The sequence below is a fragment of the Anopheles ziemanni genome, chromosome 3 (genome assembly GCF_943734765.1).
Source record: "Anopheles ziemanni chromosome 3, idAnoZiCoDA_A2_x.2, whole genome shotgun sequence".
NCBI lineage: Eukaryota > Metazoa > Arthropoda > Insecta > Diptera > Culicidae > Anopheles > Anopheles ziemanni.
The window spans coordinates 66,024,791-66,040,633 of NC_080706.1; the positions used below are offsets into that span (position 1 = coordinate 66,024,791).

General features: G+C 39.6%; 1 protein-coding gene across 1 annotated transcript in view; it reads left to right on the top strand.

Moving 5' to 3' along the window:
* Positions 1 to 15,843, top strand: part of LOC131285295 (uncharacterized) — a 59,353-nt gene that overhangs the window by 35,250 nt on the left and 8,260 nt on the right. The window contains exons 2-4 of the mRNA XM_058314149.1: positions 14,829 to 15,025; positions 15,116 to 15,287; positions 15,368 to 15,473. Coding sequence (XP_058170132.1) covers positions 14,829 to 15,025; positions 15,116 to 15,287; positions 15,368 to 15,473 — 475 coding nt within the window. The remainder of the gene's footprint in view (positions 1 to 14,828; positions 15,026 to 15,115; positions 15,288 to 15,367; positions 15,474 to 15,843) is intronic.

The following is a 15,843-nucleotide window of genomic DNA, read 5'->3' on the forward strand; positions in this document are numbered from 1 at the left end:
AGCACATTATCCTTTAATTGTGCTACAATATTCTGGACCCAAGGCTTTGGTCGTGTTGTCTTGTCTCCAAAAAAAACCTTTGCCCCCAAACGTAGCAACACATCTCCATACCGGTGTCAGCTGTCCGGAAGCGATGTTTCGGCCAATTAAAAGGTACATGGAAGGCAGCCGGCTGCCATGCATGTTGTTTAAGTCCGTAAAAACATTAATTTAAATTGAAACATGACATCGTTCATTTGCTTTCCTTTGCCGGCAGAATTTGCAATTCCCTTTCTCCGGTGGAATGGGGGAGCTTACTTTGCCGTTCCTATATGACTTCAGCGGATGGTGTGTTGATGATGGGTTTCGGGCTACTTTTGCCCGGTTGCCTTTTTGTGCTGTTGACTTGCTCATTTGGATACGGTGTGTTTCGATGCGGTGGTGATGCACGTATGGCCATCTTCCGGAAGGGAAGCAGCGTACCGAGCAGACATGATTGTGTCCAACGAAATACTTAAATACTACTCTTGCACTTGGAGGAAGCGGGTTCCAGCACGGTGGAAGTGTTTGTTATATGTGTTGCTATGCATTTTGCTTACCCAAGCATATCCGGTAGTTGAGAGAACTATAGCAACAAGCCATCGGGTAGGAAGAAGATTGCAAAACGATCTCCTGAAATAAAAGCACTAATGCTTCATTGACTGCTGTTACGGACCAACGTTCATGTTAGTCAGTTTGATGGTGAATTCGCTTCGGTGGTGTGCATCTCGATGTACCGTGCATTTCGATGCTTCACCGGGCTTGCAGTCCTGCAGCTGAATTGTGTATGTGTGAGCGCTTGCAATTACACCAAATCATGTCCATGAACGATTTTAATTCGATTTGGTCTGCATGTCCGAACGTATCCCTCTTCTATTTCCATTCTGATAGGAATATTGTTCTCTTTTTTCGAGTTACAGTGTAAGCTCTCTGTAAGCGTTACAGCATCACTCCAGTATTCACATGTGGCACAAACCCGTTCCACCAGGGATTGTACGTTATTCCGGTTGATACTCAATGTAAATGTAAAAATAGAAATAAACTTTTTCATTTCAAATTTCAAATCTTTTTTCCTCCAGCCATCAAGTAATACATAAATATTAGAACGTTACAGATACAACACTCAAAATTGTCTTTATTTTAGGTAACGTTTGAAAAACATAACTTCAATTACAAAAGTGTACCGAAAGCATTAATATTTTATTATCCCTAATGGTTACTAAATTTTGTCAGGACATCCATTAAAGTCAAAAATTAATGATGGTTTATATTAACAGAACAGTAAAGCTGGGTCCAACGGAAGATAATTTCATTAAAACTTTCTTTTGTAATCCTTTAAAATTGCTTTTCCACTCAATCTACCACACTTAAACCCCTTTCTTTTTTACCCGCCGTCGTCGTCCCTCCAAGGTGCCTTCTCGTTTTCCCAATTTTCTTGCTGTAGCGTTGTTGACACGACGTGACAGTTGCTAATAATCGAACTTCCCAGACAGCACAAGAAATGTAAACAACGAGCGACGACGAAAATTTGCATAGCTTTTTGCTCTCTTCCCCATCACTCCCCGTTTGGAATCCCCCCTCCTCCCTTCTCCGTTTTTTTTGCTCCAGACAGACATAACGGGTGCGCCTGAGTGATGTTGCTAGGACGCTGGGACTTTTAGATCCTTGCCGAGTGGCGTCTGTCTAGTCAGTTAAGCGCAGTTTTGTGCAGTCTGTCCTCCGGATCGATTTTAAACATTGTGCAGCACAGGACATGGTGATGTGGATTTCTCATTTCCATCCGTACTGTTGAGTGGTTTTTTTCCTTCTGTTCTCTTCCCCTGTTTGTTCGTCGTGTTTGAATTCTTCCACTAGTGTGCACCATGGATTTTGCTATTGGATTATTGATTTTGTGTCCAATCTGGTTAGGCTTCGGTAAAGTTATTAGCGGCTGTAATGTACTAGACTTGCCGTTGTTAGACGTGATCCTATTTTTAGTAGCTTGTTTTGCGTCGCTATTCAACAGTTTGTGATATCCCTTTCCTAGCTGTTTGTGGTTTTATATCGCGGAAAAACACAATTTCGAAACGCTATCGCAATACGTGTACTTTTAAATCATAGGCATAGCATATTTTCCATAGATTGAGGATAAATTATTTGTTAAATAAGACTTCTTTTTTCATTATTTTTTCCGTGATTTAATTGAATGATACTGCTTACTCCTTTCACTAAAACAAATGAAAGTTTCAAGGAAAGTTTTTCGACGTGCTAATTCTAGCAAAAACTGTTGAACGCCCCCATTTTGTGTTTGTATTATTGATTGTGTTTTGCATTAAACAGAATGGACGTGATTGTAACGCTTCGTTGAAGTGGAAAATTGTTCAAAACCGATTGAGTCCGTAGCTGTACAGCAGCGATGGGTGACGAGAGGGAAGGGTTTGAATTTGAATGACTTTTGTAATGACTTGACTATTGTAAAATGTGCCGACAGTTTAGGTCACCATTGTAAAAGTTCGCCAAAGCAATTCATTGTGGGTTTCCAGCTTTAAGTCTTTTCAGCAGTTACAATTAAGGCGTAGAAGTGACAACAATTTGAATGTCGTTCGGAAATTGGTCAACGTGACTCGATGAAAGAATGGCTAAAATTGAAATCTTTATTACGATAATTGGGTCAACCTAATTGTAGATGCGCTAACGCAAAAGAAGCACCCATTGAACATCGGCAATAGAAAGTCCCTAAACAAATGTCCAACGCAATTTATCGTCTCATTAATTATTCGGTGCGTTGCGATACTTTCATTTTATTTCGCTTTCAAACCATTTTGTATCAGAAATTTACCCTACGTTTCGGGAAGGTAATGGCTACGGGAGGTCAAAAGCTATCAGTGACGGAAAACGACAGGCATGGAGGGCCATTTTCAAATCGGCTTACCATTGGAAGCATTTTCATACGTCCGAATTATGTTTAAAGTGGGTGTATTTTGGAGTAGTTCCTGGCAAATTTTGAATGCTACGAGCTATGGGTGCGTTATGAAAATCATTAATACCACCCAAAATGTGTCACTCTTGAGGAAAGGAAGAAACAGTGAAAAAAGGAAGGGAACAATGAAGGAGAATCATGAAACAATTTTCTGATTATGTAATGCCGTTCGCTAATTGAACAGTGAAATTATTTTTAATTAGCTTCACTCAATTCAATTAAGCTCTTAAGCTAACCTCGTGCAATCACGAGCAGCACGAGCTTACCTTTAGCAGCGTTCAATTCCGGTTGATCGTTACTTGTCCATTTTGTTTTGAACGGATCCTGTGAAAAATAATCTCATTGCTGCAGGAAAGGTTTAATGCGTGTGAGTGGTTGTAACTCGTTGGAACGAATGTATGAAACAGTTTTGGTCACGTCAAAGAGGTAGACTGAGTAGTTGAAAAAAGTAAAATAAATTTAAACAGTCTGCAATTTCCATCGCTGAAAGGCTAAGTTTAAATCCTAAGCTTAAAAATGACGAACAATTGGATTACTATGTGCTGCTTCTGATTAAAATGGGCTTGAGAAAATAACTTAAGGCAAAATCACTAGCTCAGTTATTTTACTAGACCCAATGACTGAAAGCAATTAATATCACAGCTTCAACATAAGTCGAGTGTTGAATAGAACTTGAGAGCTCTTGATAAGGATATATCTTATTTTCTAAACCATCTTTGCATAATACCCTTCGTTGAACAACAGCAAAAGAAACTTTTAGATCCTGAATACATTCTCCAACCTCCTAACGGTCCCTAGGCGTTGACGTGTATTAAGATTTTCTCTAAAACAAAACCCACGGGACGCTTGACATAATCGTCATTACGGGTTGTCTGGTGCATGCGATGTAGATCGTTACCATACATTGTCCTTGACTGCTTGCCTTGGGGTAGGTTACGGTTACGCAGCACAATAGAAGCATCCATCCCAGGACGCACCGATTCATTTGCTCCCTTCAGCGTCCGCATCACACACAGACACGCTTGCGTAGGCGGCCCCGCAGGCAGGCAAAATCGTTAGTTTTTATTGCACTGAATATTCATGACATTACCAGTCACGTCGGTGTTAGCCGGGGTGGTGGTGGTGGTGATAAATGCGATCCCACTAAACGGGGGTGACCACGTTCTGTATTTCACATTTTATCTGAACGCTTAGCGGAATTGCGCCATCGACAGTTAACAGGTTTTGCTCATTTCGCTTCCGTGCTTTTCTTCTCGCTTCCAGGTAGGTATAAACTGTGCAGCCCGGAGGGAAGCTTTCCATCGACGTCGGTACACGTAGAACCGTGAGGGTGGTGGATTAACGAACCTTTCAACGTTAACCGGGATGAAAATCATCGGCCTGAAGAGGCATTCAGTGAACGCCTTTTCTTCCGGTTTCGCCTGCACTTTCATACCAACCGTTGCTGTTTCTATTTCCACTTTAAAGTTTCAATACGATATTCCTAGAGGAAAAATCAAGAACAATCGTTCTAACAGGAGCGAGGATGAGAAACGTGTTCCGGCTTCGTTCACGTTTCACCGTGAATCAACTATGCGTGCCTAATGCGTTCATCGATCCCCAAAGGCACTTCTATAAAGGTGTTCTGATTGGATCTTGTTGCTAGTCTTTTCCCTTTTGTAGGATTATATTTACTAGATGGTTTAGTTCACCTTGGCAGAGGTTATTTTTTTCATTTAGTAAAATAATGTGCTTAAAGTTTAATTTTGAAACACACAGGCATTTGCACAACATTATTATTAAAAAGAAAAACTGAAAATTTAAGTTTCTGTTTTTTGTGATAAACAATAAAGTTTTGAAATCAACAATCTTTATTTCTCTAGAAATTTCAAATAGGTTTCAAATTGCTTAAAAAAATCCACAATCCATAACTCGTATTTGTTTGTAATCAAATAAAAAGATCGACATTCATTTTTCAATCTAATCGTCGGTGAATTCCACTGAGTGTAACGATGGGTTAAAGGAAAATTGATGTCAGTGTCAAAAGGGTTTGTTTCAAAACGAGCTGTACCGATACCTGGGCCCTTTCCAATTGGAAAAAGATGATAAAATGTCACGTGCACGTTCGTTTCAACAGTGTAATACATTTTTATTGCTCATATCGATATGGATGTTTGATGACGATCGATGGAAAATCAATCAAGAAAGTTGATATGGATCAAAAAGGTTGTAGGTTTTTTTTTGTTGGTGAATTGTACGTCGGTTTCGTTTAAGGCTACAATATATTTAATGCAATTATTATTTTTACAGGTGGATTTTCGTAAAATTTATTGCTTATTTTATTGCCTGTTTTGCGAACGCAACCACTACTTTCATGCTAAGAGCCCCAAGAAAACGGTGCTTACGTTTTTCGTAAACACTTTTCTTCATTGTTCTGTTTGTGGTTAAGCCGAGTCAAAAATAAGATGTGTTGGCCGTCCCTAATGTTATCTCCTTTTTACTTTTGCGTCATGCGACGTCATTGGGCCTTGACTCTTGACCGAGTTTCGAGTATCGACCGTTGCCTTGATCCAACCAGCAACCAACATCAATGCTTATCTCATGTGCTACGTCTGAGCAACTGTACGGATGCAAATATACCAAAGGAATGCAGGAAAAACAAAAGATATTTATACATATTGCAACAATGTATGATTCAACTTCGCATCATGTTTGATAAATGAACAAAACAAGTTGTTTACACTTAAGCAAGGAATCAAAAGCAGCAGGAAATTATTATTAGTTATTCTTAGCTCGCCTATCGCTGCAATGGATGCAAAAGGCGCTCGGGCTGAAACAACTGGTCATATCACTGAACGGGCATAACAGCTGGCCTCAAATGCCGTCCCAAAGGGGAAAAAAGCCAGAATGTAGCATAAATGAAATTAATATCGAATGCTTTGCAAGCCGTTATCGTCACCCAGGCAACCTCGACCTAGAAAGTCACGAGAACGGGAAAGTCATAAAACTCCTCCACCACAGAGGAAATGGAACCAACAAGTCATCTGTACTGTCGCCTTTTGTTGAACGCCTCCCCCGTGGGGTATTTCAAGCCGTGACCGCATGCAGCTTTCTGATGACACACATTCGTGCAAAAGTCGCACATGGCTAGGTCGTAAAAGATTTTGGGAACGGACTGTTGCTTTTCGCCGGCTGACCTCACAAGAAGTGACACTAAAAATAGACCCAGGGGACGATGACTCGGAAGGGGCCGAGCTTTGGTAGGGAGGGAGAGACGTAGTAAAAAAAGCAAATCGTAAACAGGCTCGTTACTAGTGCGAAAGTTCTAAAAGGGTTCGGCTAAATTGTCCAGGGTAACCGGTCCGACCTTACGTCCCAGGCGTCCGCCATTATTGACTTAGATTGAGGTATTATGGAAGAAAGAAAAAATACCCAAATGTATGTTTGAGGCCGCTTAAAGATAAATTCTATGTAAAATTTAGTTCATTTTTACTTATGGATTAGTTGCTCAATGATTCTCGAGAATTTTACAGTTTTGAAGAAGGCCTAAAATTATATTTCTGCTGTCTGTCATCCGATCATTTGAATCGGAACATATAATTTTTTCACTTTCTAGCACGGCAATATGTTTTATCTGGTTATCTTCTCTCGTGTTTTATACGTCAGTTGTTATTGAATGTGGAATCTTTTGTTCCTTCCACATGAAAATTCAATCGATTGCTTGAAAAAAAAAACAAATTCTGGGCGTAAGTCTTTGATGAGAATCATGAGACACGAGCGATGGCGAACAAGTTTCACGCTGAGAGATAGGAAAATCCTAATGATCGTCATTATTCTTCGCCCGGTATTCCTTCGTTCCGAAGACATCCAACCATTCGCCTTCGCCGTGTCGAATTTCATTTTCTCAACCTGCCCTGGCACAATGCCGTTGTTTGGTTTTGCTGTGCGGTAGCAATTTATCAAACGGCGGTGCACTCTAAGCCGGAAGGAAAAAGGATGGGCTCCGGAAATGGGTAAGTAAATCGATAAACCGAAACTACTCACGCACGAGCCGGGCCTCCCACGGTGAGCTTACGGGATTTTGGGAAGAAAGAGGGGGGAAAGGGCCTAAAGTAAGGCGATGATAGAAAACTTTAACGGCAAGACCGGAAAGGTCGAGTTACGCCGACCCATTGGGTGAATCCTTTTTCTTGCTGGTACCGCCCCCCTTTGCAGCCCCGTTTAACAAACGCACAAGTTTCCCCCAAATCCTGCTGACGAACGGCTGCCGGGAAAAGTTTTCGGCACACTTTACCATTTTCTTTTCGTCCTCTCTTCCGTTAAGTTTCGGATGCCTTGAGAAAGGTCGTCCGGTGATTTAATGAAGCCACGTAAAAGCGGTAAACGGAAACGACTTTACTTATTGCTCTTACCGCTTGGCTGATATGTTTTTTGTGAGTATAATAATGTATTTAACGAGAAAGCAACCCCATGGATGTAAATAATAAATTTTAATTTTAACCATAATTGTAACGTCCTACAGTTTCACGTAAATTTACCTTTCTTATTGTTTTGATTCATTTTAGTATTAATTTTATAGCCAATTGTGTCCCAAGACCAAACTAAATTGGAAGCCTGTGTTTTGTTTGCTTTAGCCAGAAGACAATAGTAGTGGTTAATAATTTTGACTCTTTCAAAAAAACATTTAAAGAATTATCCAAAAAAATAAGTTGACCTTACATTCCACTTTGTCAACCTGATTTTTCCAGATTTATACGCGTTTCAAAGTACCTTTTTTTCGTTTGTTCATATCATTTTCCGACAATCCTGCGGATTGTACATGTTTTCACAATTTAATTGAATTCTTTCATATGCAATTTCATGCGCACATTGTTCGTTAATTAGTAAACCACTTTATTTCTTTGGCTTGTATTTCGTTGCGCGGAGAGCACTACGAGGACATTTTTTTTATCTTCTCTAACTATGCTACCGTTTTTATTGGCTGGGTCGTAGCAAAATCCATAACCTGTATATAGTTGTCAAATTTGCGATATTTCAATCATGTCAGCATTTTCGTGCGCCCTTGCGAGGGAGCCTCGAAAGATATAAAATTGGAATTCCTTTCATAGTGCTCGCGCACGTGCATTGCATCAATGATTGAGATGGTGATATGTTTTATTTGAACATATTTTTCAATATCGCTGTATTGCTTTTTTGTGGGTTTTTCCTTTCATTACCTAGTAGTTGTGAGTGGTTGAAAAAATGAAAAATAAAAGTTTAATTTAATATGTTATTCCAAGCAACGACAGAATTGGCTTAACATTTTTTTCCATAATTTCATGATGAACAGATTCTTTTTTTTAATGTTTTAAGTTCACATGAATTGTTTGTATTTTCCCGGCTTATGCATTTTTATTGATTTCATCCAAAACTTTGTTGAAAGGTGAACTGCAAGAAAAAAACCTCAAGTTAACGCGAGGTTTGCAACAAAGGAACCTTTTAGAAAGTCGTCGTTACATCACTGCATTTAAGAAACGCCAAAAGTGCAAACATTCCCACTGGAATCTTCCATACCTTTCTTACTTTGGAGACCATTTTTAGTGAGTCAGCTACACCTACAGCGACAAGCTAACGACCGCACCAGAAGTCTCCGTGATTTATGAAAGCTGGACAGATTTATGGGATTATTTGCAGTGAAAAAGAATCCGGGTCGTACATTCAAAGGATCGAGTACGGTTTGGCTCTAGAGGAAGTGAATTCACGTTTATTTTTATTTTCCATCGGATTATCCTTGCAAAAGCTGGCTGCAGCTCGAGTAAATCGTGTCGCCAGGTTCGGCTTCCGCTTCGCTTTGGACAGTATATAACACTTTCGCAAAACTGTGACTTCCCCTTTTGGAAACGCTTTCTTCCCGGATGAATGTGACCTACATAAATCGGTTTATATTTTTTGAAAGGTATATTTCTGTCATTGTTGTGGAAAAATAAAACGGTTTCATGAGCTGTAAATATTCATTGGTACCAACATTGAGATTTATCCCACCACAAAGTGTACCGAGAAGAAGCGGGAAATTTATAGCCTGCGGGCGGTTTAGGACCGCGAAAAAGGAAAGTGGTTGACTTAGTGAAAGCTGTTACCAACGCACCGAGGATGCAGATGATCCTTAATGGTTCTGGGAGTAAGTGGGTACACCCAACAAAAAGCCCACTTCAAATGTTTACAGTGCTTTGTATTTTGGATTGTTTTGCATCCGTCCTTCAACTTAGAAAGGGTTGGCTTTTTCGCGAAATGCAAAAAACCAAAAATTAATTAGTGCCTCGTCTTGCGCAGGGTGCCAATCCCGGAAGGAAGAGTTTTAAGGAGAAGCATCCTTTCCGGCTGAAACCGCGTAAAAAGAAACTGCCTTCGCCTCGGGTTTTTCACGCCCTCGAGGCCAACATCGCTCGAAAAGGTGGAACTAATTAAAACCGATTCGTTTGCAGCCATTAATGCTCGCTGGAACCATTTTTCTTCCGAATGAAACACGGATAAAGTTCATGCTCCCGTTTTTTCCTCCTTTCGTACAGACTCGCAAGCTTTGGCGGAAAAGATTATTTTTCTTGAAACTGGCAAATGTACAATTGGTTGGCGTCCTCTTTTTGTCTAATTTGTTTTCGGCAGAACGGTGCAAAAAGATCGAGGTTTGTGTTTGGAGTGGTTTAAGGCTGTTTGTGATCCCAATTGGGCGTAATTTGATTGGGTTGTTTTGTGTTTATGTGGTTGATATATATAACGTGTTAGTATTTTTTTTATTTATCTCACAACAAATAAAAGAATGCCGTAGCAACGTGGTGGCCGCTTTTTGTTTCGTCCATTTTGAAAGAAAAATGGTTCAGTTGTCTTTGATCATTTATTTGCTGCCCTTCGGCATTCTCGGTTGGAAACCCTGCTCGAGTATCCCAACTTGATACTGACCAGAATGGTATGTTTGAAAATGGTTTTTACGTCCGTCATTTGGTACAGCGTGCAGAAGAAGGACTCGAAATAACCATTTCCAGAGATAACCAGTTTGGTGATAAAGTTCCCATCGGTAGTTTGCTCGACCAAAGCAAACATGAGCTTTGGATCAAAAACTGTAGTAAAGCAAGAATAAAATAAACTCAAAAAACTAACATTTGTTAAAAAACTAGAAACAACGAATTTATTATTGTATGGTATTAGTTTCCAGCGTAAGCAAATACAATATTTTACAAGAAAATTGCATTGTTCTTTACAAGAAAGGCAAAACTAATGGAAAAATTTAACTAAGATTTGGTTTAAAATCTAAACAGTTTCTGTTGTAAGAGGGTGGGTGAAACCAATTTTTCTTTTTTAAGGATAGCATTTTCGTGGCCTAGAAAATGTGAAGTACTAAATTATTTTTAAAAAAGCAAACGATATTACGAAAGCCCTTTTCAAACTGGAGTACGGCTTCTGGCTAAGGTTCTTCGCATCCGAGCAAAACCCCTGCGTTGAATCATACCAACTCTCCAACCCGGTACGTCCGGATTGTTTGGATTAATTTTTATTTACGACTCTGTCTCACCTTTGTGTCCCCAACGCCCTGAGCCAATTACGAGTGCTCGAGAATGGTTTTCTGGGTAAAGTGTGCGCCCGGTTTCACTCCGAGCCGGAAGTAAAAGGTGTGAAAGACTGTTTGGGGGGGAGGGGTAGGGTAGGCGAACTGTCCAAATGCTTTGCAAAACTCGAACCCCAGCAAAAAGGCCGCCTGCGTGTTGACCCAGCAACGCCAGGGGCAGGCAGCAGGAAGTGGTCATTTATCATTCCCCGACTCTTTCGTCGTTTGTGCAGTGACAAGCGAAAAACGGTCCACCTCCCACTGTGCGCCGGGCGCACAACACGGACTCCGGATTAAGTTCTTTTTCTTGTTATTGCTCCCGGCAGCGAGACCGAAAAACCACAACATGAGGTCCGGACGGTTTTTCCCGGGATCCTGGTTTTGGTCCGAACGGACGAACCGTTCGCTTCTAGCATCCCACAAAACCTAATCACTTTGGAATGATTTAATAAGCTGCGTTCCAGTTTGGGTTTCACTCCAGAGAGCCACACAGGCACCTTTCTTTAATGATGATGTGTGTCTTGTTTTAATCATCCAAATACCACTCAAATAAACAAATCAGAGAAACAATAATTTACTTTGTACTGAATCACCCCTCTTAAAATGACTGATTTGTGCTGTTGCTTGCAAAGTTCGTTATATTTCATAGAAAATTAATCCATGCAATAATGATAGAACCGGTTTTGTTTGTTTTTTCGTATACCTATCATTTTCGTTGACATCACCCACCAACGAGCGAGGGATATTAAATAATTCTCCTATTTTTATGCTTTGAATTTAATGAACATGGGTAGTACCTAAAGCAAATATAAATTTCAAGTTCATGTCACGTAAAAATGTATCAATATTCTGGAACTCATCCTCAAAACTCAATTATTTCTACTCTCTGCCATTTCTTTTCCCAATAAATATCCTCATTGTTTTCCTGTTATAGTAGAGATTCTGTAAAAAGATCGAGATCTGACAACGCCCTGCTGTCAACGCCAAACTGCATTTCCTCATGTCCTACGATGTAACACAGAGATTGGTATTTTTCTAGACGCAAAAAGTTTCCTATTCCAACTCAAGCGCAATGCTTGGCAGTTGACTTGGGAATTGATCGGACGGCAAAATGGCATGGTGTGAGGCAAAAAACAACCAAACTGGTAAATTCTCGTATTTTTGTTCGGAAAGAAATAAAAAGCGCACTGTGGAATGTTTGTGACACATACTGACAGTTGGAATTTAATCTTTGTGACTCTTCCCGACGTTACGTTGAAACATATGGTTTTAAAACGTATAAATGGTTCAAATACATTCACACGCGGTCGAAAGAAGTATTTGTTTAGTACGATTTAAATTGGGTAAATGAATTGCTCAGCATCAAGCACCAGAGGAAATTCCATATTCGAAAACAACTGAAGCCAATGGAGGCGCCTGGTACGTTTCAGGAAGACCTCAGGATGTTTTTGCTTTAGCTGGAGAAACAATTATTGGGAAAATATACACATTTAAGAACGCCATGTAAAGAATGGAATCGTGTACATTGTTTGTGGCCATTCCCTTCAATGTGCTTCATTCTAAAGTTAGACAAAGTTTCTTGGTTGAGTAATTCCGAAATTGCTCTGGCTGTTTCATTCATATTTTAAAAGTTTTTAAAACGATCATCCAACGACAGCAAGAAAAGAGTAAAGGGACGAGTTGTTTTGAATATCGTCGAACTTTTTAGCATTAGCTGTGTAAACGCGGGGAAATGTTAAGGCAATCAGCAAATGTGAACCCCGCTCAGTTGACTTTCTGATATTCACCTTTGCCGTTGGAATTGTATCCAGATTTCCCGTCAACACGAACCCATTTGCAGTGGCAAAAGTTCAATAGCCAAAAGTAACGACCGTGACAGAGGAAGTTTGAAAATTTAAATCTTGAACTGTTTGAACGCCCATGGCAGGAAGGTAACGACATTCTTGAAGTACTTTTGCAGCGCTCAATTGCCAAATGAGACAATAATATGTTCAGTTGGAGGCAACTTGAGTCACAGGCTTGAACCTTACATGTTGAAAAGATGTTAAAGTGGCAGCAAATCCCTTTCTTTATGGTTTTTATTTCAGGGTTTGAAAACAGAAACCTGTGGTAAGAATGGATGGCTGGGATTACAAGTATTGTATTTCGCGAGAAAATTTCGTTTCTGTTCATTGCAAGAATTAACTAAGATGGAAAGAAGAACACAATGTGAAACAGTGAAGTACATCGTACAATTGAATTAAAAAGTGAATCAAACAGGAAACGAATCATGTGGAATTTTCTCTTTTTTCTGGAACTAACAATGGAACTGTAATGGTAACCATATACGTAACTTAACACAGGATACGGAAAAAGTACAAATAAAAAAGATGTATAAATTCATGTCGGACGTCAGGGCGAGGCCAAACAACGTAAGCACATTAGGCTTTGGGAGAGAACCCTCCGGATATGTTTAAATTCGTACACGGTTTTGTTCATTTCTGCTTTCAAAAATTTCCACACAGCTTTTTCTCCATTTTTTCTACATGGTTTTGATTTTTGTAAGTAACTTCCCTTAGGGGAAGGCTTCCTCGGCTTTTTAAAACTAAAAAGAATCGTTGACTGCTTTACGATTCGGTTAGGTTTCGATTTCGCTATAAAATAAAGCCGATAGTCGATTCCGCAAAAAGTGGTATTTATAAAATATTTACCTTAAATGCTAAGAAAGTAGACAATATTAGACCGATGTTACTGAAAACACAAGCAAATTTGGTCTATTAAACAAACATCAAGTATTTGGGGACGTAAACGTCACAAAGCAACTTTTTCACATATAATTTAGAATGTTACTCGAAGTTGTAGGTGCTTCATTTCCATCTCAAAGCAAAGAGAATAAAAACGAGACAGAGTGATGTTTGGTGGTGAATCACTTTAACTAGTGAAATGTATGCATTTTATTTTTTCGCCCCTTTTTGATTTGGTTTTGCGTTGCATTTGCTAGCATATTCGGTATAAAAAAAAGGATCAAAGCACTAATACACAATGAAGGGTAAGGACCCAAACGGCGTGTGTGAGGATTTTTTGTTGTTGAATAATCCGATGAATAAAACATTCGGTGTGCGACAACACAATGATGACGGGAATCCGTTAACCAACGCTGCTGATTCGGTGGCGTAGCGATGGTTATAAACGGAGTATTCAATTATGTAATGGCGTGATGAATGAGAAAGTTATTCGTATGAATAATTAACGGTATCTTTATTTTTATAAATCTCAGTTTCAAAGTCCCGTGAAGAGATGAGGCAATAAACCCTACATTTTAACAGTGCACGTGAAGCATGCTTTTTACAATCTGACTCTAAGTGGGGGACTCGAACACGGGTTTACCAAGAGCGAAGCCGTAGTCTTGCCGAGGAACCATAGCACAAGTTAGAAATAGTGAGGAAATATCGCTACTTGAATGGCAAACGTAGATTTTGAAGAAAAATTTTGTTTCGTACCCATAAAAGATTTTCCCAATCAGGATTCGAACACCAAACCTCTGATGCAAGGCTCGAGCACCACTACCAGTACACCAGTTGTACGAGTGGATAGCATAGGGAAAATACAGGTATACATGGCTATGTGAATAAATTGAACTACCAAGCTTTTAATTTAATAATGGTTATGATAACTTGAAATCTATGTATCAAAATATGATAGGATTTGAAAAAGTACATTAATTATCTAAAAAAAATCATGAAAAAAAATTTTTACAGCCGGCAACAAAAAAGTTTTTCCTAGCCTCGATTTGCACTCCGATCCTCCGGAACAACACCCATGCACTATTATCGGATTTGAAAAATTACATTAAATATCTAAAAAAAATCATGAAAAAATATTTCACAACCGTCAACAAAAAAGTTTTTCTCAGCCTAGATTCGAACTCCGATCCTCCGGAACAACACCCATGCACATAGCCCCCTAGACTATTGATGAAAGAAAATTTACGCGTGATATCACAGCTACTAATATATATGTAGCCAAACTGAATGTAGCATAGAAAATGAACCAAGAATAAAAACTTCAGTCACATTTTTCCTCCCCGAGCTTCGCCGGGGCTTCGAGCTAGTCGTTGCATAAATATGAAATTCATACGAGTCTCAAGTAATCTTTTATGGGATTTTCAAATATGAATTTGTAAGCGGACTTTTTATCGATTTAGCGCGGAAGATAATTACTCCAAACATCGTCCCCAATTAAGCGAAAATGTGTGCAAATCGTAAACATTAAAATCATTTTGATGTCCTTTTTCTTTCACACTTTCCTTCCTGGCAGTTTGTTCGGCAGTGAAAATCATCAACCTGAAGGTGCCACCCACGTACCTGCTGGATCTGACCTCCAAAACGCCCGACCCGCTGATACTCGATTGCGAGTACGAGGTGGACGAGAACGAGAAAGGGTTCGTGCTTAAATGGCTGCTCGATGGGCAACCCGTCTATCAGTGGATCCCTTCAAAGAATCCCTTCCCATTCGTAAGTATTCCACGGTCAGGCGATGGAGTATAAGAAGCTCCAATATATTGAGACGACATTTTTTAACTCTCTTTGTCCATTATTACACAGCAATCGTTCAAGAACCGAGTTGACACGAGCTACGTGGTGTCGCAGGAGGATATGCACAAACACCGGGCAATGGCGATCATCAAACCGTTGGCCAACTTCACCGGGGAGTACAGCTGCATCGTGCAGACATACGCTTCGATCGACCGGAAGGCGGCAAAGCTGAAAATAATTGGTATGTAAGAGAATAAAGAAATGGAAGAAAATTAAACATGTAAAGATAATATCTTTTTACACCTTTTTTTCGTATTGCAGTTCGAGAAAGCAAATTCGACCTAAGTTACTATTCTAATGGAGAGGGAGAAGTGACTGTGGAGTGCCAAGCACGAGATATTTCTCCACAACCAGAGCTCCAAATTCGGTAAGTATGGCATTTATCTCAGAGGTTTTTTTACTATACCTTCAATTTAGTCCCGGAAGGTTCAGTGCGATAAGAACATCTGTATTGCTTTTAAGCATTGAATGGATTATCAAATCACAATGTTTGGTGCGTGCCAGGGCGAACATTGCCTTTTTATGTTTGTTGTTTAAGAACACGTTTTAAAACGATAAAACGAATCCAACCAATTCGTAATAAAAAATAAGTTCATTACAACCGTCCCATAGACCCAACACTTAAGGAAGGTTTGGAATTCCAATTGCAAATTGGCAAACAAACGTTTATTATTACCCGTTCCCTTTGCAATGCTGGGTCCGATTTCATTTCTGAACATAACTTATAAGTAAAACAT